Source organism: Myotis lucifugus, unplaced genomic scaffold (genome assembly GCF_000147115.1).
Source record: "Myotis lucifugus unplaced genomic scaffold, Myoluc2.0 scaffold_4, whole genome shotgun sequence".
Lineage (NCBI taxonomy): Eukaryota > Metazoa > Chordata > Mammalia > Chiroptera > Vespertilionidae > Myotis > Myotis lucifugus.
Genome location: NW_005871052.1, coordinates 10,331,063 through 10,356,056, shown reverse-complemented (window position 1 = coordinate 10,356,056; position 24,994 = coordinate 10,331,063). Strand labels below are relative to the sequence as shown.

The window sequence follows — 24,994 nt, the reverse complement described above, 5'->3', positions numbered from 1 at the left end:
GAAGAGGTTTTCATGATATGGGAGGATGGAACAGGTATTTGGAGTCCAATAGATGAAGGCTTGTATCCCTGCCCAACTTCTAGCTGAATGTCCTCAGGTAAAGTTACTTATTCTCTCTGATCCTTAGTTTACTCAAATGTAAAACATAACAGCACTCTTATAAAACTCAAGGAAATCAAATGCAATCGGGTATTAGATGCTTTCTAAAGTATAAGGCACCGTGTATTTCACGCATCATATTCACTATCCCTTATGCTGCCTCTGTTCTCTACTTGTTATGTAAAATGTTAATATGGATACTGTAGTGAGGGTGGGCCATCCTAAACCATCCCTACTCTCTTGTCTGTGGTCTCTTACCAAAGTTTTGAATAGGCTTGAACTTGCAGGTGACAAAGGAATATTGTTTTAAGGTGCCAAAGGGAAGGACTTTGTGTTTTAAAGAGGCCCCCAGAATTTCAAGTAGACCTCTTATATCCCCAACTATCAAAAAAGCCCATGAGATCTATGTCCTCCTTTCCTCACCAAGTGGACAGGTTTGAGCCTGACTGCAGTCCTCTATTTTCCTATGGCAACTTTTCTTGGCATTAAGATTACTTTTGGCACCTATGGGGAAAAAATGATAGCCACCATTCTGATTTTGAGGCTTCCTCTGGGGCGGCGTCTTCATTTCCAAAAAACTTGCAGGCATTCTATACCCATCTATAATCACTCCTCCCCCCACCATAGAGTGCTCTTTTTTTTCAATCACAGTCACAGCTTTTCAGAGGCAAGAGGAAACATCAAAATCATCAAGTTCACTCTTACAGTGTTCTAACAAGTACTTTAGTGTATAGGAATTTCTGTCTAAAATATGGACAAGACACTTAACATTCCCTTCAGTATAATTGTACTAGTAAATTGGAGGACTGGCTTTCTGAGGAGCTTCTGGGTTCAGAAGTTAAAGGTACTCATGGCAACCACTATCTACCCACTTTTCCAAAATAGTTTGCTTCCAAGGAGAATTAAAATACAATTTGGATCTCCAAATCTAACCCCACTAATTCCCCCATCATGCCTATTTGCTTAGTCCTTAGTTTAGATGTAGATTATATTCACAGCTCACCTAGTCTTGGTTCAAAGTGAATTAGGCTAGGTCCTGGAAAGAAGTAAAAACTTATTTGATGTGTTTTATTCTTGGTATGTACTTTGTAAGAAGGGTCAGTTTTTAGGAATTTCCAGATCTTCCAAGTGTCAGTGAGTGATAGAATCTAGCCATTGAAATTTGTGATATATAATTTTAGAGGACTCACCTAGCCCCAGGTTCCCAAGTGGAGCAAAAAGAAAAAGAGGGAATATAGCATTCCTATGTAAATAAATAAGTGGGAATAAAACCCCAAACAAGTTTGATTTCCTCCTATGCCTGTCTACCACCCATGCTCCTTTTACAGTGGGGTCATCTGCTAGTCCATGGCCTGCTGAGAGAGCATTCCAGATGTGTAGTGCCAAGAGTCAGCTGTTAGTTCTTGAGGGACAGAAGCTTAAAATTATCATCTAGGATAGACCTCCTGTTGCGCCGTAGTTTTTTTTGACGATGTTGGTGCCAGACCACACCCCCAAGAGCCAGGGCAATGAGCAGGAGAATGACACCAGTGGCAATTAGGATAGAAGCCAGCATCTCGATATCCTTTACAGGGATCTGCATGCCCAGCATCTTCACATTGTCTTCTCTAAAGTCTCTGGAGATTGCTGCTGAAATGGAACAAGAGGAAAATGGGCACCCTGGGCTGGAGCATACATTAAAGGGGCACTTGCAATATACTAAAAGAGAAAAAACAATTCTATACAAATAAAACAGAGGAATTATCCCCATCCCTAAAAATACTAGCTGATGAAAACAGACTCAGAGGTTACAGTGACTTCTTATAACAAGATTTTATAGCTAAGAAAGTCCTTAGGAATCATTGAGGCCATAATCCCCCTATGAAAAGAGCTAAGACTCAAAGTAGGGAGAGCCTTAATAGAAATATATCAAGGCTTATGATGTAAAAAATGGATTTGGTTTGTATGGTTATAAAAGGAAGAATTAAAAACAATAAGTAGAAACTCCAGGGAAGAAGTTTGACCATTGGACCTGCCACTGTGCTGTCACCTCTTTGAATCATGATAACACTGATGACACATTGATCTTTTTAGGTGAAATATTTAATTGTCTGAGTTCCTAGTATGCAAACTTTTAATGATCTCCAATTAACCTATGGAGTAAAGCTCAGACTCAAGTCAGTCAGGCATTCCCACTTTCACAATTAGGCTCTAACCTACTTTTCTACCCTTATCTTCTACTAGTCAGCTACAGCAACTCATTATTTGTTCCCCAGAATAAGTGACCCTCTTTTAGACCTCCAAGACTTTCTCATGCTCCTCCTTTTGCTTGAATACCCTTTCTTCCTCCTACATTTCTATCCCCAATTTAAATGTTACAGGTCTCTGTAAAGCTTTAACTAATTCAGCTGGACAGTTAAAGCTCCTTTTTTGGTGTGTTTTCAAAGTATCTCACAATTTACTTGCTTGGGTTAAGTTATCTAATCCCCCCTCATTTCTGTACTACAGTCACCTATTTTTTTAAGGGATAATAACTGTACTTAACTCAGAGGTTTATTGTGAAGATTAAGTGAGTTACTATTTATAAATATTTAGTATAGCACCTGGAAGATAGTATATGCACAATAATTGATAGCTGTTATTACTCTTTACCTTTTTAAAACAACACATAGCATCTAGCACTGCAATTATTGTTTTTCTGTCTCATTTCATTTTTTAGACACAAATCTCTTGAAATATAGTATCTATGTCTTATTTGCTTTGATGTTCCTGACACTCAGAATCTGTTCAATGAATATCTAACTGGATGAATGTATATTCTTACAGAAGTGAAACAAGATTAAGTGCCTGCATATGTGTGTATGGTGATCCACTCTCAGCCTCATCTTGCCTCTTCACAAACCCTCCGGGATACATCCTAGTTTCATGGTTGTCAGTTTATAAGATACATAGGCAGATCATTAGAAAATTTCCAAACACAGCTGAAAAAATTTCCAACTAAATTGATAATCTTTAATATTCTTTCTAGCTCTCATAACTTTTGAATCTTTCTGAAACTTAGTTCAGGTACAAATTGGGTGGAAAATGAAAGCACTATTTGGACCTATGCTAGAAAGAACAAGAATCTATATTTTCTTATAGGGAAGAAATGGCTGGTTCTAAAGAGTAAACTGCTTGGTATTCCATATTTGCAAGAATAAAAATACCTGGTACAGACTCTATGGCAGCGGTTCTCAACCTGTGGGTCGCGACCCCTTTGGAGGTCAAATGACCCTTTCACAGGGGCTGCCTAAGGCCATCAGAAAACACATATATAATTACATATTGTTTTTGTGATTAATCACTATGCTATAATTATTTTCAATTTGTAACAATGAAAATACATTATGCATATCAGATATTTACATTACAATTCATAACAGTAGCAAAATTACAGTTATGAAGTAGCAATGAAAATAATTTTATGGTTGGGGGTCACCACAACATGAGGAACTGTATTAAAGGGTCGCGGCATTAGGAAGGTTGAGAACCACTGCTCTATGGTATTTGTTCTAGTTTCACACTGTCTCTATGGGCAATTCATGACTGCTACAGTTTCTTCATACCCAACCCAGCAAGACCTCAAACTTTCTTCAGCCTTCAACTCAGGAGGTTGGGGGAGAGGCCATAGAGAATAAACCTATGGAGGGAAGCTGAACCTGAAATTCCTGGCTTCTGAAGTTTTGAAGAAATCTTAGAATGCTTTCTGCTAGTATTTCGGTCCATCTTTCAGTCATGTGAATCCCATATATTAGAGACACATACCTTCCCACAAATGCACATTGGATATAACTACCCAGTCTGTGTATCACTCTTCCTACCTTTTTCAATCTCGTTGGTGATGGTGGTGATAATGCTTACGTGTTCTAGAGAGAAAAAAAGACAAGAAGTTAGTCCTGTTATTCTTCCTATCAATCTACAGGCTCACTGTGGGAGGTTGGCACTGGTTGGGGAAATCTCTGGGGTAAAATAACAAAAAATGAGGGTACCTGGGATTAACTAACTTATGGTCAAAGTCAATATTGGTATGTAAATTTGCTTTTGAGTAGTGACACAAAATTTGAGCAAATGCATAAACTTGGGAGAAAGGTAAGCCATCCCTATGCATTATTTACATAATTATTGGCACTTCCTCTATTACCATTATTACTCTTTTTGTCAACCTTTCCACTCTCCCTTCAGGAAGACCCTACATATTCAACCTCTTCTTCCTCTTCTTGTTTTAATGAGGCCGAGCTCTTCTCTAAGGACTATACTTCCTTTACATCCTCTCAATAGTGCTTTGAGATTATTGCTCCTCTCCTTTTTGTAAAGACCTATCTCTTTTGAAGCTCGTATTATTTAGCTAGAATAGCCATACCACTTTTTGTCAATGTTCCTAGCAGTTATTTTCATTCATGGAAATCTTTAATACCTGGCTCAGTCTTCCTCTCCTCAGTTCTCACTATGGGTGTTGATCCATCATCCAATACTCAAGCTTCACCATTTCTGAACTTCTTAACTCCAATAACTTTTCCACATCTACTCCAATTCTATCAACTACTACCATGATCACATTGAACTTTTTATGCAATACTGCTCCATATCAAAAATCTAAAATCTAGCAACAGCTTTCTGTCCTTTTTGTATGCTAACACTATTTATTTCATTCCACCTGTTATTTCCCTCTCATGAAGACCTCTAGCTCCCGGAACCTTCAGTTTTTTCCTAACATGCTACCTTTATCCTGTCTTTTCTTTCCTTCTTGGTCAGGCTAGACTCCATGTTCTGTCAAATCAACTACAAACTTCTAGGGAGTGTTGTAATAATCTACAAAAAATTCAGTAATTATAATTTCCCTGTATTTTGTCTGGTATGCTAAATGCTGGTGGAGAAAAATCACATAAATACAATATAAAGATCAGTATTCTTTGTGTCCAACTTTAAATAAGCCCTCAAAGCTGCCAGGCAATAATTAATTTCCCAGTACTGAGAGTAAACTTCCTAGAGTGGTTATTTTAAACATTTGGCCACTCTCCTCAAGCCCCTTACCCGACCACCTATCCTTCACTCTCAGCATTTTGATGACACATCAATTCATCACTTGACTTGGTTCTAAGGATTGACAATACAACAAAGAGCTTTCCATAGAGCTTATCTGGGTGGTAGGAAATAGTACTAGAGTAGTATGTGGAAGCCACATTCTAGCAGTATGGTTTACCAGAGGACAAAACTTTTCAAACACACAGGAAATCATAGTGTATAATTATTTGTCCACCCCCACAGGATAAACAGCAGAATTGTAATCCCTACCTTGATTTTCTAGTCTTTTTGAATGCCTGAAGACTTTCTCCCACTTTCTATTCTTGACAGAGTGCCAATTTCTGGCAATCTCAGAATATCTACCTTAATACCACTATTTTTTTCAGAACCATATGGCACTTTTAAAAAAGCACAGGAGAAAAAATTTCCTGGATTTATGTGGGCCCCAGGAGATTTTATATGGCCTCTTGGAAGGGGCATAATGCTAAGAACTGAACTCAGGTTGAAAAGCTTAAGAAGTGAGAGACTTAACCCTTTAATGACCCAAAGGCATATAATCCAACACAGCCTACCTTTCTACATTCTTGGCAACTAACAAAGATTTATTGGTAAAGAAACTAACCCAGCTATTCTCTTTCCATATTAAAAAATCATAAGGAAAAAATTTTCCTCTTGGTAGCAACTTTGTCTGAGATAAGCTGTAATCAAAAGCTATTATTTATTTCCAGCCATAGACAGAGTTGTTCCAGGACAGAAAGAACTGCCTTTCACAATCCTCACAAGAAAAATCAACTAAGGAGTGCTTATTAGAATTATGTTTCTTCTTATTTTTATATACTGGATTCATTAACAACATTTCTTGAAATAGTTAGTGACTTTAATTAATTCTAAATAATAAATTTATATACAAAATAAATATATTTCAAAGTAAGAAAGTCTGCATTAAGCATAAATGCCTAAAATCCAAGTAGTTTCAGGCAGTTTCAATTGATTTGAGCTCAATGGGTATCAAAGAAATTAGAAGGAGGCAAGAGCAAGAGGGCAATGGAGAATAAGAAATATTGGATGACAGGGGGATGAGAGCAGGAGTGGGGGGGGAGGTTGGGGGTTAATGGGGAGATGAGGACACATTTGTAATACCTTAACCAATAAAGAAATTAAAGATTAAAAAAATAAAAAAAGTAAAAAAAATATTGGATGAGAGAACACCTATGCTGTCTTAAATTCTGGTTCTCCTGGGATTAGAAGAACAGGTGAGATGTTTTAGGATTATCTGGTTTCAATAGGCTAGACAAGTGCCAGACGATGGTACAGCTTGGGTAGTTAGTTCTTACCTCTTTGTGATAAGACAGTAAAGAGAGTTTCCATGCCAGCATGGACATGGTCAGTAACATGACAGTGAATAAGCCATGTCCCAGGGTTGCTGGCCACCATCTCCACAACCTCAAAGGTCCCCGGGAATAAATCCACCACATCTGCCCGGTAGCTCTCTCCATTCTGCAAGAGATATTAGGGGTGAAGAGGAAGTGGATAGTATAGAGATCACCTCACAATATAAAAATCAATAGGCTTGGAAGTGCACATTGGGTACGTGGGACTCCAATTTATAGAGCAGAGAACAGCTTAAATAGTTCACCTTATTTATCTTCCCAGTGAACCTGCCCACACAAACTAAATCAATAGAGGGGACTCTTTCTCCTACTTATTCTTAAAGTATTCCAAAATAAAAGATAGTGAAGCTACCTCTAAGGAGCTAAACTGGGGATGAAATCTGGGGAATTAGTCTTAAGCCTTGAACTCTGCGAAGGAGCTACATATTTTCTTTAACAATGAAAATCAAAATAGGTTATTCTTGCCCTAACTGGTTTGGTTCAGTGGATAGAGCATCGGCCTGCGGACTCAAGGGTCCCAGGTTCGATTCTGGTCGGGGGGCATGTACCTTGGTTGAGGGCACATCCCCCGTAGGGAGTGTGCAGGAGGCAGCTGATCGATGTTTCTCTCTCATCGATATTTCTAACTCTCTATCTCTCTCCCTTCCTCTGTAAAAATCAATAAAATATATTCTAAAAAAATAGGTTATTCTTCATATCATCACTTTTCTCAGCACTTTTAGATCTTTACCTATATCAATGCCTCCAACTCTGTCCCTTTTCTTAAGATTAAATCTTCTTCAAGACCTACATGTTTTGTTATGAACTCCTTAATTGAAGTTCTTCTTATAATAGATGAAGTATTTTCAGATTCTGAGACAACACTGAAATTCCTAGATCTTGCAATAACAGCTCATTGTGTCTGGAGTCCTTGACTGAGAACCAATTACATTTATTCCTTCAATCCCCCTACTCCATAAATGAACAACTGTTTCTTCTATACCAGAGTGGAAAGCTAAGGTGTAGACAGAAGCGATGCTAGGATATATGAGTCAAAGTAGAATTTCCAGCCCAATGTTCCATGTATAAGACTTATCCTCTTTTAACTGATTATTTTGTTCTTTGCTATTCCCTTCTTCCTCAATGGCTCTTAAGGCACTCCATTAATCACCCTTGAGGGACTCAGCCCTCTTTCTAGCTCACCCGATAGAGGAAGCTCTCTGCATGGAAGTGGACAGTGTGCAGGTCAATATCTTGGCCCATGGCTAGCATGTACCAGGCCACTCGTTCTCCTTTGTACATGGTAAGACCTTTGAGGTTGGCATAGAGCTTTCCATTAATGGCTGTAAAAGAATACAAAGTCCTTATATCTCTCATTTTGACTTTCCATTGCCACCGCCCTAGGGCTAGTCCCTATTTTCTCTGTTGATAGCAATAGCCTCTTAACTACTCTCATCTTATTTCATTTGTTCCCCTCAAGTTTATCTTCCACATTGGTGTTATAAGAGTGGACTTCTAAATAACTAATATGACCATGCTATTCTGTTGTTTAAAATACTTTAAAACCTCCCTCCTGCCCAAAAGATCAAGCCCATGGCTTCTTAACTCAACCAACATGGTCATTCAAAATATGGCCTCAAAACATTTTTCCAGACTCATCTCCCATTATCCAACACACTTATTTCTTGTAGGGTAATTTATTCACCATCCCCCATATGTCCCAATATGCATATTCTTTGTGTCCCTTCTCATGTTTTGGAACTTCCCTCCCCTAAATCCTGCCTCCTTCTATCTATCTGTTCAAATCCCAATCAAACCTTCACCTTCTCCACAACACTTCTTTGATTAGCTCCTTTTGGTACCTCTCATTTTCTGCACCCCTTCTACCTCTGAACTTCTCCAGTACTGTCTGTTTTGCCTTTTGGAACACACCAGAAATTGCCTCTATATTTACTTATCTTTAATTTGTGGAAGATTGTATCCCCAACTAGATTCTAAGTTCCTAGTAAGCAGGAAATGATAATAATATAGTACTATTGTTCCTTTATACTCTCCAGAACACCCAGCAGACACATTAGCTTACAATAAATATTTTTAAAAGACATCACATTTTTTAAATTAATAATGATATCAATGAATGGGCTTCATCATCTGCCTCCTCCTAGGCTACATCTATACTCTAAAGACAATAAACTACTCATTGTCATGTTAATGAACATTGCCAGGATTATGCCCAAGATGCATTCCTCAACTTCTCATGTTCTCAGAGAAGGAAGGTAATTTCCACTCTACACCTCAAGATGGAAAATAATGGAAGGGACATTTATATGCATCTTTGGTATTATCCCCACCAATCTGAATTTGAGAAAAAAACAACACTAAACATATTCAATTCAGCCTTTTCTGAATCTTCTCTCTCTTGAATCTGTCTGACCATAGAAAGGAGTGCAAACAGATTTACTATTCCATTGTGGAAAAGATTCTGTCCCTGAAAAGGAAGATGGCTAATGTTGGCCATATATGTCAATGACAGGACAGAAAACCTATATATTACAGGAGGAGTATTAGGAAGCCCACTTAATTGAAGAACCAAATTTGGTTTTCCAATTAGCCTTTTCAATAAGTTCACATTTGACCTCAAACATCTCTCTCTCTTTCTGAATTAGTTCATGAATCTGAAAGAGAAGGGAATAATATTATCTATTTCCCCTAAGAACTCTATATTATTTAACTTTATCTCCAATGCCAGCATTCAAAAAGTTCTTAACCAATACCTGATGGACAGATAGGTAGATTGATTGTATATGAAAACTTTGGATGAATGAGCATATAAAGAAGCAGATGGAAATGGGCATTAGCCCAATTCCTGTTCTAATAGGATCTAACTGTGCTTACTCCCTTTTTGTCCTGGGAAATTTATTTATTTGATTTGACAGGAGATAAAGTTCACTTTGTAGTTTGTGAAACATCTGTTCCAATGTGAATTGTTCATATATCCACAAAGGAGAAATAACTAGAATCCATGTGACAATGAAATACTACTTTTGAATTTCATTAGAGTCACTAACAAAGCTACACCTTATGCTCAGGTCAAAGGAATATTACATTAGAAGGGATGGTGAGAAATAACTTAATACATTTCACTGCACTTAAATTCTCCCTCTTGTTTGAGATTTCCTATTGTTTTTGAAGAGATACACATATTTCTAGAACAATGGAGGGCTTGAATGCACAATGTCCCTCCAAAATCCACTCAAGCATAAAAAACCCACCTCTTTCTTGTAATATAAACCAAGTATGTTACTATCTTAGGCTCTCTCCACCAATTCTTCAATCTGAAAATTGAAGTTTGTTTTTAAAAATAGACTAAAAGATAAACTTCCATCTGTCTATATTATAAAAGCATATATCAGATCTAGAGTAGTAAATAAATAAGATGATATTGAGAAACTAAATTCAGGATTTTGAAGCAGAGAAACCCTCAGCAGCCAGTTCACCAAATACATTGAAGTTCATAAATGTCCATCTTGCCTTCTTTAATATGTTCAAATATGCTGATGTCACCACAGAAACTTTACAGAGTCAGCATTCCTGCTTTCTTGGGACCTGATCTAATATAGACTACATATCTGCTTTGTGTATATAAATGTAAAATAGTAGGAGACATTTTTTCCATTTGTCTCTATTCCACCTTTCTACCTTCCCATTTTTTAAAAGAATTATGCACCCTTGGATAGTAATGGGTCTATCAGATACCCCTATATAATCAGTGGGGACTTCTACAGACCATGCATTTTATTACTCTCCAAGAAAGTTTCATCCTGTAGGTTAATACGGTCTGGCTCCTGGGCCCCATGGGTTGCCACATTCTCATCCAGATACCAAGACTGATTCTCATCAAAAATCAAGAATAATAAGGCAAATTCTCGGTCCATGTCATTTCGTAATCCATGGGATTCCAGGATGCCCTTTCTGCAGATGACCAAGGGCCCCACCAAGCCACTGTACATGTCCTGAAAATTGGAGGAAAAGAGAGTGAAAGATATGAGATTGTTCCTGAGTGGCAGTGCTGTACAGAAAGCCAAGCTGACATTCAAGCCCACTCTGCCCTCAGAAATTCATCATAATGTTTTACATTTATAATCATCTTCAATATGTTATCTGAATTTATCCTCATAAATATCTTAGGACACAGGTAAGGTGTGCTATATAAGGTTTGTTTTAGCTAGGCTAGACTATTCAATGATCTGTAAACCCACCAGAACTTTCAAAACCCAGTGCTTTTTCTCATACTGTCTCTTCTTTCTGAAATGCCCTCCCCTCTGCCATATCGCTTGTCATATGGCAAATTCTTATTTATCTGTCAAGACTCAAAGTATATGCAACTTCCATTCATTGTGAAGCCTTCTCCAGCTTCCCTCTCATTCATCCCCACCTCCAAGCAGAAGTAATCACTGTCTGGTGAACCCACATATAACTGTTACATGGTTTTAAATATATATATATATATAAAGATATATATCATTATAGTTTATAGTCATCTGTCTCCCAAAATAGGTAATACTCTTTGAATATGGAAACTCTATCTTACATTTATATCATTTAAAGCACCAAGTAAAATGTTAAAAATGTAGTAGTCTCTCAATAAATGATTGCTGATATCTGGTTGTAGATTGGTGGCTAGATTCATAAACCCATTTTCCAGATAAGAACACAGAAGCAGAATGACTTATCTAAAGTCACTCCAAAGGCAGGATTAAAAAAAATTTGAGGCTATAGCCCCACTCTTTTGACAAGCAATCCTAGGCTTTTTAAATCAGAGCTTATAAAATCCAAGAAGAAGAATCAAGAAAGAAAATGCTCACAGCAAACATGTGATGTTATCTATTTCCTTAATTTCTTCTCTTATTAAAATAAGCCAAGCATTTAAGGAATTTTTTCCCCAAACCCAAGACCTTAGTATTTCAGTGATGGGCTTTTTATTACACCCATTCATAGCTTCTTTTTGCCAGTCAGTTTGTCCATTTGTGAGACTCACCTTCAGGAAGCCAACATTGTATTTACCTTGATGGGATCTACTGCAGAATAATAAATCCAGGAAACACAAGCAGAATCATTGGGTCCTGGGCCGGATCTTTCTGGGATGTTCCATTTGTAAGTGAGAACCTCACCTAGGAAAGGTAATATGGACCTCTAGTTGGACCAGGTCAGAAATTTCTCACAACTCCCTAGTTTTCCTAAGTGGCTAAGGTGGGTAAGTCCCAAAACCTTTAAGATTATTCTTTGTCATTTTTATACCAGCCTCCATTTTATTTTGTGTGATTTTGCTCTTCTACATCATGGAACAACCTCAACCTCTCTTCTACTTATCCTTTCCTTAAAGGTCTAGGTTCAATCCTCTGTTAAAGCAGCTCTGTTACTGTTCTCTCTGCTTATAATATCCTCTCTTCTTTGGCTCTGTTTTGTTCTTTTCTTGCTGCTGCCTTCTATAAGGAGCTGTCTACCCAAGGCTCTGTCTCCAGTCCTCTTCTACATTTTCATAGTCTCTCCATGGAAATTCTTATTTGCCTTTCTGATATCAATTATTATCTATGTATTCATGATTTTTAAATACTTAGTCAGACTTCTCTTGCCATTAAGCTTCAATCTGACATTTTCAATTAGGTTCCTGGGCATTTTTGAAGATTATCCTGACAGTACATGAAAAATTAAAATTGCTATGAACTCACCTCCTTCTTTTGAAAAAATGCTGTTAGTCATTCTGTGCTCCCAGTGTCTAGAAAAGATACTAAAACCATCCTAGCTACCCAGATTCAAAACTTTAGTCTTATTTGTATCCCTACCTTCATGCACAAATCATCCAAACAAATGATAAATTCTATCAATTGTACCTCTACAATATATTTTATAGCCATAACCTCCTCTCTCTAATTCCTAATATCCATACCCTAATGTAGGCCCTTGTTTTTTCAACTGGACTACTAGAAAACCTCCCAATATGTTTCTCTGCATCCAAGTCTTCCCCTCTGACTGATGCCATATTACATTTTATAACAGACTAGAGGCCCAGTGCATGAAATTCATCCAAAGGACTCTACCCTCACAGCCAGGGAGGCTGCCTCAGCCCTCGCAGCCCCTGCTAGGTCCAGAAGGTCATTCAGCTGTACAGTCTAATTAGCATATTACACTTTTATTATTATAGATTTACCAAGATATAATTTGCATGCCATGAAATTCAACCATTAAAGTACACTATTCACTGGTCTTTATATTCACAGAATTTTGTAACCATCACCACAATCAATGTTAAAAAATTCACTGTCACAAAAAAATAACCCTATACTCCTGAGCTATCATTCCTTAATCTATCTCCTCCCCAGACCCTTAGCAACTACTAATCTACTTTATGTTTCTATAGATTTTCCAATTCTGAGATTTTGATACAAATGGAAAACTACTGGAGTGACATCAGCAAGATGGAAAACTATCAGGTTCTAATGCTCGTCTTCCCCACCCCCAAATAGCAACAAAACAGGAAATAAACTATATACACACAAAAATTGCTCTGAGAGTGTTCTGGAATACAATAAAGAACTTATAACAACTTAGTGGAGAAAAAAAAATAAAAATGTACATAGAGTAAAATATAGGAAGTATCTTATATATAACCCTACTCTGGCAAAGCTAGGCACCAAGTGGGAACCTACTGTGGAAAAGGAAAGCCGAGAAGTCTTATAACCAAGGATTTATAGAAGAGGCCACATTGAGACTGGTAGAAATGGCAGAGACATGAAAAAGGCTAGCCCTTTACCCACATGTGCCAGTTGAGAATCAGGAGGGATATCTTAGCTGCAGAGGTTCCCCTGAGGAGTGAGGAGTCTCAACCCCACCATAGGTTCTCCAGCCCAGAGCACCAGAGACAGGAAGAAGAGCCCACATTACATCTGCCTGTGAAAATCAGAGGAGATTCCATCTGCCAGGGGAGACAGGAATCTTCTAAGAACCCAGGTAAACTCATAAAGGGCCAGAACACAATATTGCATTTGCAAGTATGCACCCTGGACACCAGCGAAGGGGTGGTAGCTCAGAGAGGACTGGAGTCATACAGGGAGAGATTGAATTGTGTGTCTTCAAGAAGAGGACTATAAGGACAGCCGCCATTGTCTTTGTGCTGACCTCTCCCACACCCCACACAGGTGCTATCTGGGTTGAGCACTCCCCTCCATGCCATGCCAGCCTAGGGGAATGCACTAGCCCCATCCTCCCAACTGCCTATGGCCCCACCTTGCCAAGCTCATGCCATGAGGAGTCTGCTGTCTATCACCAGCCAGGGCCCATGGTGCAAACTTTCTTGGAAATCTTTTCAAAAGGTCTATTTTTCTCCCACATGCCCTGACCAGTGCCACTGATCCTATGCAGATTCATCCATCCACAGGGCCAAATCTTAATCTGTTTTAGCCCAAGGAAACTACTGACTTCACCCTGATGACTCCCTGAGATCCTGCCATAAAATAAAGTTCCACAGACTACAAATGAGTGATGACTGACCTTGGTATACCCTGAGACATTTGCTGGGTGGCCTCAAATCCAGCATTGGTGCCCAGTTTGAATCTGTATTAATCTAGTAAATACCAGAGGATCTTTCAGTGACTGAGCCTAACAGACAGCCAGCTAACAGAGATAAATCTCAGTGTGCGTTGGGCCTTTTGCTGACCTTCCCCCAAGCTTGGGGCTGGTGGAAGCTGGTTTTGGTACACAACACAGCCTTTCCCATATGTACTCAGGCCCAGAAGGAAAAAAACACACACACTGTGGATCACTTTGTATCTTAACAAGGCCTGTCACAGGAGCAATCTAATATTGAACTACGCCAGAGTCCTGCCCAAAAGGCCCCAGAACCAACATACCAAGTGGCCGCATTCAGACCACATCAGAGAATGACTCAATTAGCTACACAAGTGGAACACTTAAAGGAAGATCTCAACAGGGAACAGAAACTGCTAGGGTGAATTCACTTCATGGGACCAGCCCCTGCAGAGTAGCTTTTATTCTATGGTTGGGGTCAATCCTTATAGTCAACTAGTCTGAGGTTCAACCTGACACATGGATGGGTCAAGAGCAATCAAGACTCAACTACAATAAGAGGTCTCATATGAATAACACAAGGGACCTTCCTGGAGCACCTAACTCAGATAATCAGGGAGACTTGTGCCATTGAGTCAGCAGGACATCTACTACATTGGGCCACCCTACCAAGACCAGGAGATGGCAGATATATCCATTATACAGAAACAAATAGAGACACCAAACATTGGGAGACAAAGAAACATGACCAAAATGAAATAATAGGAGAAATCCCCAGAAAAATAAGTAAATAAAATAAAATGGGGGCAAGCAATCTACCAAATACAGAGTTAAAAACAATGGTTATATGAATGCTCCAAAAACTCAGGGAAAGAATGAACATAGTGATAAATAAGGTGATAGTAAGAATAAAAATGGGACAAGAAGTAAAAAATGAACCATTCAGGCCCAGCTGGTATAGCTCAGTGGTTGAGCATCGATCCATGAACCAGGAGGTCATGGTCTGATTTCCTATCAAGGCACATGCCCGGGTTGCAGACTTGATCCACAGTGGGGGGAATGGAGAAGTCAGTTGATCAATGATTCTCTCTCATCATGATATTTCTATCTCTCTTTCCCTTCCTCTCTCTGAAATTATATATATATATATATATATATATATATATATATATATATATATATAAAAAAAGAACCAGTCAGAAATGAAAAATATAGGGAGAGAATCCGAGATGGTAGTGGATTAGGTGGATGTTACACTCCCCTTTTTCCAGGACCAACTTAAATTACAAGTAAAATATAGAACAATCAACCTGAATAACCAACTGAAGACTAACTGAACAGAGTCTTATAAGCAAGTATTTATAGAATAAGCCTCATAGAGACTGGTAGGAAGGATAGAGAAGTAAAAATGACTGGTGCACTGGCAGAGGTGGCAGCTTGGATTCCAGAGAGATATCTCAGCTGTAAAGGTTATCCCTAAGGAAAGTGAGGTCTCAGCCCCATGCCAGAATTTTCAGCCCAGAACAACAGAGCTGGGAAGAGGCACCTCCATAATATCTGGCTGTAAAAATCAGCAGGGAATCTTTCCACCAAGGAGAGATGGGAGTCTGCTAGAGACCCAGGAGCCCTCTTACAGGGAAGATTCAAGGAACGACACAATATATCGTTCACAGACACTCACCTTGGGCTCCGGAGGAGGGAGTGTGGAGCAGAATAGAGTTTTCTGAGGAGATACTGTGATTTGCAGTTCCAGGAAGAGAGCTGAAGGGACAGCCATCAGGATCCCTGTGCTGAGTTCCTCTCCCACACCTCAGATGCCGCATTTCCTGGGTGGGGCACTCTCTCCTTACTGTATCAGCCTGGGGGAATGCAATAGCCCCACACTCCAGAATCCTCATCACACCACCCTGCAGAGCTCATGCCCTGTGGAGGATTCAGCCACCTGGACCTGGAGTATAGAGGTCCATGCAGACTCAGGAGTTACCATGACTGAGTTGTGTGGCTCTGGAGTGGAGGTCATTTCCCCCACCTTCCCATGAGTCTGCTTAATGCCTGCCTCTCAGGGGAGATCCACTAACCCCACCATCCTGATTCCTGCCAACACTGAACTGCTGAGCTAGAGCTTTCTGGGAGGTACAGGGAGAATCAGGGATAGACTAAGTTGTATGACTCAGGATGGGGGCCATATTTCCCTCACACACTGACGGTGCAGTGCCCTCCCTTCACACAACCAAATCTTCACTGGTTTGGGCTAAAAAACAAAAACAAAAACAAAGACTCTGCTGGACTCACCCTGATGACTCCCTGAAACCTAGCCCTACCACAAAGATCTTCAGGCACCAAGAGGGTGGCAGATAACCTTGCTTTATCCTAGGACTTTTGCTGAGTGGCCTCAGACCCAGAAATGGCACTGAATTTAAACCTGTATTAATCTGGTGAATACCACTCATCCCTACTGGTGAATCATTGAGAAACTACCTCAGGTAACTCAAATACTGACAGCAGCACTTTCAGTGACTGAGTATAACAAGCAGCCAACAGGCAGAGGCAGGCAAAAGCAGATCTTAGGGTGCTTTGGGCCTTTTGCTAACCTGCCCCCTGGGCTTGGTGCTGGTGTTTGCCAGTCTTGGTGCACAGCTTGATCCTCCCCATGCACACACAGGTCCAGCAGAGGAACTCACAAACTGTGGGTCATTTTGTAGCTCCAAACAAGTTGCTCAGGGTCAATCACAGACAGCTTCTGACATTGACCTGCACCAGAGTTCCTCCCAAGAAACCCCAGAAACAGCATATCCAGTGGTGAGCATCAGACATCAAACCAGGACCCAATTAACCTCACAAGTAGAATATGCAAAGGGGGATGTCAGCTGGCACCAGACACTACTGAGGCAAACTCCACTTTTCTTGGTCACTACCTGCACAGCAGCATGTACTCTGTGGTTGGAGTCTATCCTCACAGTCAGACAACCTGAGGATTGATCCCACACTGAAACAAGCCAAATAACAATCAAGACAATTACAAAAGAAGGGCTCACATAATCTGCATAAGGGACATTCCTGGAGGACTAACCTGAGGTGATCAAATAGAGTACACCACTGGGTCCCACAAGACACCTACTATATAGGGCCACCCTACTAATGCTGGGAAACATAGCAGATATACCTAATACAAGCATGTCAAACTCATGGCCGGCCGTGAGTTTAACATGCTTGACCTATACTTAGAAACAAACACAAAAAGAGAGCCAAATTGGGAGAAAAATAACATGCCCCAAATGAAAGAACATCAGAAAAATCCAGTAAAAGAGCTAAATAAAATGAAGGTAGGCAATTTACCAGATATAGAATTTTAAAAAAATGGTTATAAGGATGCGCAAGGAACTTAGGGAGAACTTCAAGAAGTTAAGTGAGAACTTCAACAGTATAAAAAAGGACCAAAACCATAAAAAAGAACCAGTTAGAAATGAAGAATACAATATCTGAAATGAAGAATACAATAGAATGAATAAACAGTTAAGTTAGATGGAACAGAGGATTGAACCAATGATTTGGAAGACAAGATAGCAGAAAACATCCAATTAGAGCATAAAAAAGAATTAAAAAATATAAAGATAGTTTAAGAGAATTTGAGGACATGAAGCATAACAATGTCCACATCATAAAGGTACCAGAATGAGAATAGAGAAAGCAAGGAATCAAGAAGCTATTTGAAGAAATGACTGAAAACTTCTGTAGCATGGTGAAAGAAAAAGACACATAAGTCCAGGAATGCAGAGTCCTAAACATGATGAACCTAAAGGACCTCACAACAAGGCACATCATAATTACAATGTTAAAAATTAAAGACAAAGAGAGAATCTTAAAAGCAGCAAGAGAAACACAATTAGTTACCTACAAGGGAGTCCCCGTAAGTCTGTCAGCTGACTTCTCAACAGAAACATTTTAGGGATTCCATGCCAGAAGGGATTGGCATGAAATATTTGAAGTGATATAAAGGAAGTACCTACAATGCAGACTATTCTAAACAACATGGCTATCATTTAACCTTGGAGGAAAAATAAAGAGCTTCCATTCAACAAAAAGCTAAAGGAGTTCATTATCACCAAACCAGTATGTTAACAGGCTTTCTTTAGGAAGAAGACAGAAAAAGAAAAGTAACATAATTATATAAAGAATAAAATGGCAAGAACTATGTACCTATCAATAATCACTTTAAATATAAATAGATTAGATGCTCCAATCAAAAGACAGAGAGTAGTTAAATAGATAAAAAATACAGGACCTATGTATGATCTATAGCATTGATGGCGAACCTATGACACGCGTGTCAGAGGTGACACGCGAACTCATTTTTTTGGTTGATTTTTCTTTGTTAAATGTCATTTAAATATATAAAATAAATATCAAAAATATAAGTCTTTGTTTTACTATGGTTGCAAATATCAAAAAATTTCTATATGTGACACGGCATCAGAGTTAAGTTAGGGTTTTTCAAAATGCTGACACACCAAGCTCAAAAGGTTAGCCATCACTGATCTATAAAATGCCCACACCAGTTTGAAAGACATACACAAACTAAAATTATTTCATTTAAATGAAAAATAACACCCTGGGATAGAAATACTTAGATCACACAAGATATATTTTTAACAAAGGCTATAATAAGAAACAAAGAAGGATATTACATAATGATAAGGAGATCAAGTTAACAACAGGATATAACTCTTGTAAACATTTATGCTCACAACATGGGAGCAAGTAAATATATGAAGCAAATATTGATGGACAAAAGGAAGAGATCCAACATAGTACACTGTTGGTTGGGTACTTTAACACCCCATTGATATAAATGGATAAATCTTCTAGTCAGAAAATCAACAGGAACTAGCAGTCTTAAAATACACACTAGACCAGATGTATTTAATTTATGGTTTCAGAGCAATTCACCCCAAAGCAGTAGAAATACATTCTTTTCAAATGCACATGGGAAACATTCTCTAGGACAGACCACATGTTAGAACACAAACAAGTCTCAATAAATTTAAGAAGACTGAAATTATACCAAGCATCTTCTCTTACCACAATGGTATGAAATTAGACATAAAAGAAAAAACTGAAAACCACACAAACACATGGAGGCTAAATAACATGTTACATAACAATGCATGGGTTAACAATTAGATCAAGGAGGAAATCAACACACCTTGACACAAATTAAAACACAATAACCCCAAATCTACGGGACACAGAAAGTAGTTCTAAAAGGAAAATTCACAGCAATACCTCAAGAAACAAGAAAAATCTCAAAAACAATCTAACCTAACATCCAAAGGAACTAGAAAAAGAACAACAAACAAAGACCAGGTGACTAGAAAGAAGGGAGTAATAAATATTAGAGCAATAATAAGTGAAATAGAGTATAAAAAAGACAAAAGATCAGAACCAAGTGGCGGGAGACAGCTATCAGCCCGTGGATGCCAGGTGTGGTCTCCGGTGTGGTGGGCATGTGCCAGCTGCGGGCCTGGCCATGGTGTGGCAGTTGTGCAGGGAGCAGGGCATCACCCTGCATGGGAACACAGACATCAAGGCCAAATTCTTCTCATTTGGCATCAATAGCATATTGTATCAGCATGGCATTTATCTGTCTGAAACCTTTACTTGAGTGCAGAAATATGGACTTACCTTACTTGTAACCACTGATCCCAAGATCATGAAATACCTAAAGAATATGGTGGAACAACTGAAAGATTGGTTGTACAAGTGCTGAGTGCAGAAGCTGGTGGTGGTCATCTTGAATATTGAAAATGGGGAGGTCTTTGAAAGGTGGAAATCTGACGCTGAGTGTGACAAGATGGCCAGAGATGACAGTGCACCCAGAGAAAAGTCTCAGAAAGCCATCCAAGATGAGATCCGCTCATCAGTGGTCGGCAAACTCATTAGTCAACAGAGCCAAATATCAACAGTACGATTGAAATTTTTTTTGAGAGCCAAATTTTTTAAACTTAAACTATATAGGCAGGTACATTGTTATTAACTTAATTAGGGTACTCCTAAGGCTTAGGAAGAGCCACACTCAAGGGGCCAAAGAGCCGCATGTGGCTAGCGAGCCGCAGTTTGCCGGCCATGGCCTCGGTGATTAGACATCACAGCTATGGTGACATTCCTGGCCCTGCTGGAAGTTTTCTCTTCATTGATCTGCTGATTTATACAAAAATTTGGTTGTACCTGAAAACTGGGAAGAGTCCAGACCACAGTTCATTGCCAATTTTGAGCAAGTCTGCCTGCATTCCTTCATGACTACAATCCACAAAGTAAACAGCATGGTGGCCTACAAAATCCCTGTGAGTGACTGAGGGTGCTTCACAAATAATAATGGAATCCCACATGTGTGATTCCTGAGACCAAGTCAACTGTATATGTTTTGTTTCATTGATTATTTTTTTTGTGGGGAAAACGAAACATTGTACTTTACTGAACTGTGCATATTGTTCCATTTATTGGTGCCTGTTTGACTTTCCATAGGGTTGCCATAATTTTTTCATGCTGTTCAAAGGAAACCAGCAGATTATATCAGCACTGTAATGTGAACTCCTTTGAAGGTGGTAACTGGAGATGGAAACTTTTACTATAAAACTAAATGCTTTCCTAAATCAGAATTTTCGGTCAAGTACCTTGATTCAGAGTATAGGTAAATATGAAACAGCAAAAGGAGTCTGAATACACAGAATCTTTGTTTAGTCCTAAAGTAACTGATAGCCCACAGTAACAGTATTCCTGGAATGTCCTTTTGCCATTTATTTCATCGTATAGTTTCCATATTAAAAAAACAATTATTTGACTTTGATGTATATAATTTATACTTACAAAGCTGTCACTATTTCTATTTAAATTCTGCTGATACAGAACTCTTTTTAAAAAAATATATTTTATTGATTTTTTACAGAGAGGAAGGGAGAGGGATAGAGAGTTAGAAACATCGATGAGAGAGAAACATCGATCAGCTGCCTCCTGCACTGGGGATGTGCCCATAACCAAGGTACATGCCCTTGACCAGAATCGAACCTGGGACCCTTCAGTCCGCAGGCCAACACCCTATCCACTGAGTCAAACCGGTTAGGGCAATAAAATATATTAAAAAAAAGAAATTATAAGATACGGAAGAAAGAAGTTCAGAAAGATTCAATAAACGTAAGCTTTTACTGTACTTGTGTAAAGAAGAATTACCATAATTAAAATGGTCATTGTATCCAAAGCAATCTATTGATTCAACATAATATCTATAAAAATACCGATGACATTTTTTCACAAAACCAGAACAAATGATCCAAAAATTTATATGGATCCACAAAAGACCCTGAAGAGGTACAACTATATTAAGAAAGAAAACAAAGTTGGAGGTATCACACTGCCTCATATCAAACTATACTACCAGGCAATGGTAACCAGAACAGCATAGTACTGGCATAAAATAGTTACATAGATCAAGGGAGGAAGATAAAGACCCTAGAAACAAACCCACACCTATATAGTTACTTAATATATGACAAAGAAAGGAAGAACATATAATGGGGTAAAACAGTTTACAGTAGGTCCTCGGGTTACATCGGAGATCTATTTCTACGGCACGACATAACGCAATTTTCGGAACCCACCTACATAAGCACCTACGTCAATCACATGGAGCACATACACAGCAGTAATGAAGTGAAACAGTAAAAAAAAATTAAAGGAAAAATAACAATTCCTGACCTTCACTGTGCACAGAGCTGGATGGTGGAGGGTTGCCACCTTCTCAGGCTCTTTTTTCCCCTCTCTCTCTCCCCCTTAAATCTTTGTGTTTGATTATTAAACCCAATACATAGGATCGCCCAATTGGGGTCACTCACAGAGACTGCAGGGGAAAAGCTGTTTTTGTGGAACCTGGGAATCAGAACAGGGAGTAACGATCAAAGAACCAGTTCTGGGGTAGTCAACTCTCCCAAACCAGTATTAAGTGCGATAGAGAAAACAGAACCTAAATACCTGCTAGAGAGGACTTATAGCCTTGGAGGTCAATCCAGAAACACTGCCACCCAGGGGCTGAACCACAAACTGACTCTTCTGTAAACACACATAAAGGCAGTCTAGGAAACAAATACTGCCTGCTTTAAAATCAGGACTGTGGTTTACAACATGGAGGAACTGTGTATTGCAGGGAACTTCAACACTCTCCTGCATACCTGACAGGACTAAGGCATCCCAAACAGAAGAGTAGAGGAACTGAAGGACCTTCACTACTGCACATTTTTATTTATTTTTTATTCTTTTTTCACCTTTTAATTAAGAAACTAATTTTTTTCATCACCTGATTTTACCTTTTTAATTACTACATTTTTATTTTTAACCAGTATTATTACTACTACCATTTTACCATTTTTTAAGTGTCATTTTATTTTCTCTTTATTTTATTTTGGGATTAGTGTTCTACATTCTATTTTCATCGTTCCTTTAGCATCATTTTTCTCTACCTCAACTTTACCTTTATGCCAAAACTCTCTTCCTCACTTTTCCCCTTTTGCTGTCCTGTTTCTCTTATCCTATTCCTGCTTTAGATTTTCCCTATTCCTTCTTTTTACCCCCTGTCAAAATTTCACCCTACTTATATATCTAATTTCCAATCCCCTGCTCTAAATCCATATACACCTCTCTCTTATCTTTCTTCACTATCCAAATTTTTTTCTCTCTGTCTTTTGTTGTTTGCTTGATTGTTGAGTATATTGTTTTTTTTTATGCTTGTTTGTGAGATTGTTCTTCTTTTTATTTTTCTTTTTTTTTTTCTTTCTGGTTATTTTTGTGCTTCTGTTTTCCCACACCTCGCTTGATAGTGGTTATTTGTAGTTTGCATTCATCTCCAAGGATCTGTTGCTGGAATTTGTTGGGATTAGTGGCGGTTCTATTGGAGTTTTCTCCCCATACAAATAGTCTCTTCCCCTCTTCTATTTCATTCTCTCTCTTACTTTTTTTCCCTTTTCCCAATTTCATTTTTGCACTCTTTTTTTTCTTTTTCTCTTTTCTCTTCTTTCTTCCTTATCTCCTAATTCTCTTTGCTCAGATGGCCACCTTTATTTGGGGTTATTAGTATCGTGAATACATTTGTGTTCAGTGCCTTGTACGTTGTGCCTTGTTGTGTTGTATTTTGTGCCTTTAAATCAACGCAGCAGAGAGAGAACTACATAACCAAACACCTGGAGAAGAGAGATCATGAGGAGACAAAGAACCAGCCAGCATATGAAAGAAAAACAGGCATCACCAGAAAAGGAAGTAAACGAAATGGAGGCGACGGAGGCAAGCAACCTGTCAGAGAAAGAATTCAGAGAAATGGTCATAAGGCGGATGAAAAGAATAGAAGACAAATTCAACAATATGTGTAAGAACCAAGAGGAAATGAAGAAGAACCAAGAAGAAATGAAAAATGACATCACTGCTATAAAGAACTCAATAGAAAGCATCAACAGTAGACTAGAAGAAGCAGAGGACTGCATCAGTGAGCTCGAAGACAAGGTAGGAAAAAATACCCAAGCAGAGCAGCTTCAAGAAAAAAATAGATAAAAAGCAGGAGGAGAGCCTAAGAGAACTCTGGGACAACACGAAACGAAACAACATCCGCATAATAGGGTTGCCAGAAGGAGAGGAAACTGAGCAAGGAATAGAAAACCTATTTAAAAAAATAATGACAGAAAACTTCCCTGATATAGGGAAGAAAAAACTCACACAAATCCAAGAAGCTCACAGAATCCCAAATAAAATTAACCCTAAAAGACCTATGCCAAGGCACATTATAATTAAATTGGCAAACACCAAGGACAAAGCAAGAATCTTAAAAGGGGCTAGAGAGAGACAGAAAGTTACCTAAAAGGATCCCCCATCAGACTAATGACTGATTTCTCAACAGAAACACATCAGGCAAGAAGGGAATAGAATGAAATATACAAAGTCATGCAAAGGAAGGGTCTGAATCCAAGAATACTGTACCCAGCAAGGCTATCAATCAAAATTGAGGGTGAAATCAGGAGCTTCACGGACAAAAAAGGACTTCGGGAGTTTATTACCACCGAACCAGCAATGCAAGAAATGCTAAAGGGTCTGCTGTAAAAAGAAAAAATAGGAAACAAAGAAGGAATACAGTGGTAAAGAATAAAAATGGCGACAAACAAGTATCTATCAATAATAACTTTAAATGTAAATGGATTAAATGCCCCAATCAAAAGACATTGGGTAACTGAGTGGATAAGAAAACATGACCCATATATCTGCTGCCTAAAGGAAACCAACCTCAGAAAAAAAGACACACACAGACTGATGGTGAAGGGATAGAAAAAGGTTTTTCAGGTGAATGGAAATGAAAAAAGAAGCTGGGGTAGCAATACTTATATCTGACAAATTAGATCTCAAAGTGAAGGACATAAAAACAGACAAGGAAGGCCACTTCATAATACTAAAGGGAGCAATCCAACAAGAAGAAATAACTTTGGTAAACATATACACACCCAATATAGGAGCACCCAAATACATAAGAAAACTTCTGGAGGAGATCAAGGGAGAGATTAACAGCAATACAATCATAGTAGGGTACTTTAATAACCCACTATCACGAATGCACAAATCCTCTAAACAAAAAATCAGCAAAGGAACATCAATCCTAAATGACTCACTAGATCAGATGGAATTAATTGACACCTTCAGAACATTTCACCCCAAAGCCACAGAATATACATTCTTCTCAAGTGCACATGGACCATTTTCAAAGATAGACCATATATTGGGTCACAGGCAAAGTCTCTTCAAATTCAAGAAGATAGAAATCATATCAAGCATCTTCTCAGACCACAATGGCATAAAACTGGAGATCAACTACAATAAAA

General features: G+C 38.7%; 1 protein-coding gene and 1 pseudogene across 1 annotated transcript in view; one reads left to right on the top strand and one right to left on the bottom strand.

Annotated features, from left to right (window-relative positions):
- Nucleotides 1-1,412: 1,412 nt before the first annotated feature.
- Nucleotides 1,413-24,994, bottom strand: part of HEPH (hephaestin) — a 91,168-nt gene continuing 67,586 nt past the window's right edge. The window contains exons 16-21 of the mRNA XM_014465441.2: nt 11,574-11,680; nt 10,297-10,522; nt 7,713-7,852; nt 6,474-6,636; nt 3,939-3,983; nt 1,413-1,728 (exon numbers count right to left, since the gene is read on the bottom strand). Coding sequence (XP_014320927.1) covers nt 1,496-1,728; nt 3,939-3,983; nt 6,474-6,636; nt 7,713-7,852; nt 10,297-10,522; nt 11,574-11,680 — 914 coding nt within the window. The 3' untranslated portion in view covers nt 1,413-1,495. The remainder of the gene's footprint in view (nt 1,729-3,938; nt 3,984-6,473; nt 6,637-7,712; nt 7,853-10,296; nt 10,523-11,573; nt 11,681-24,994) is intronic.
- LOC102427579 lies at nt 19,621-20,446 on the top strand (annotated as a pseudogene).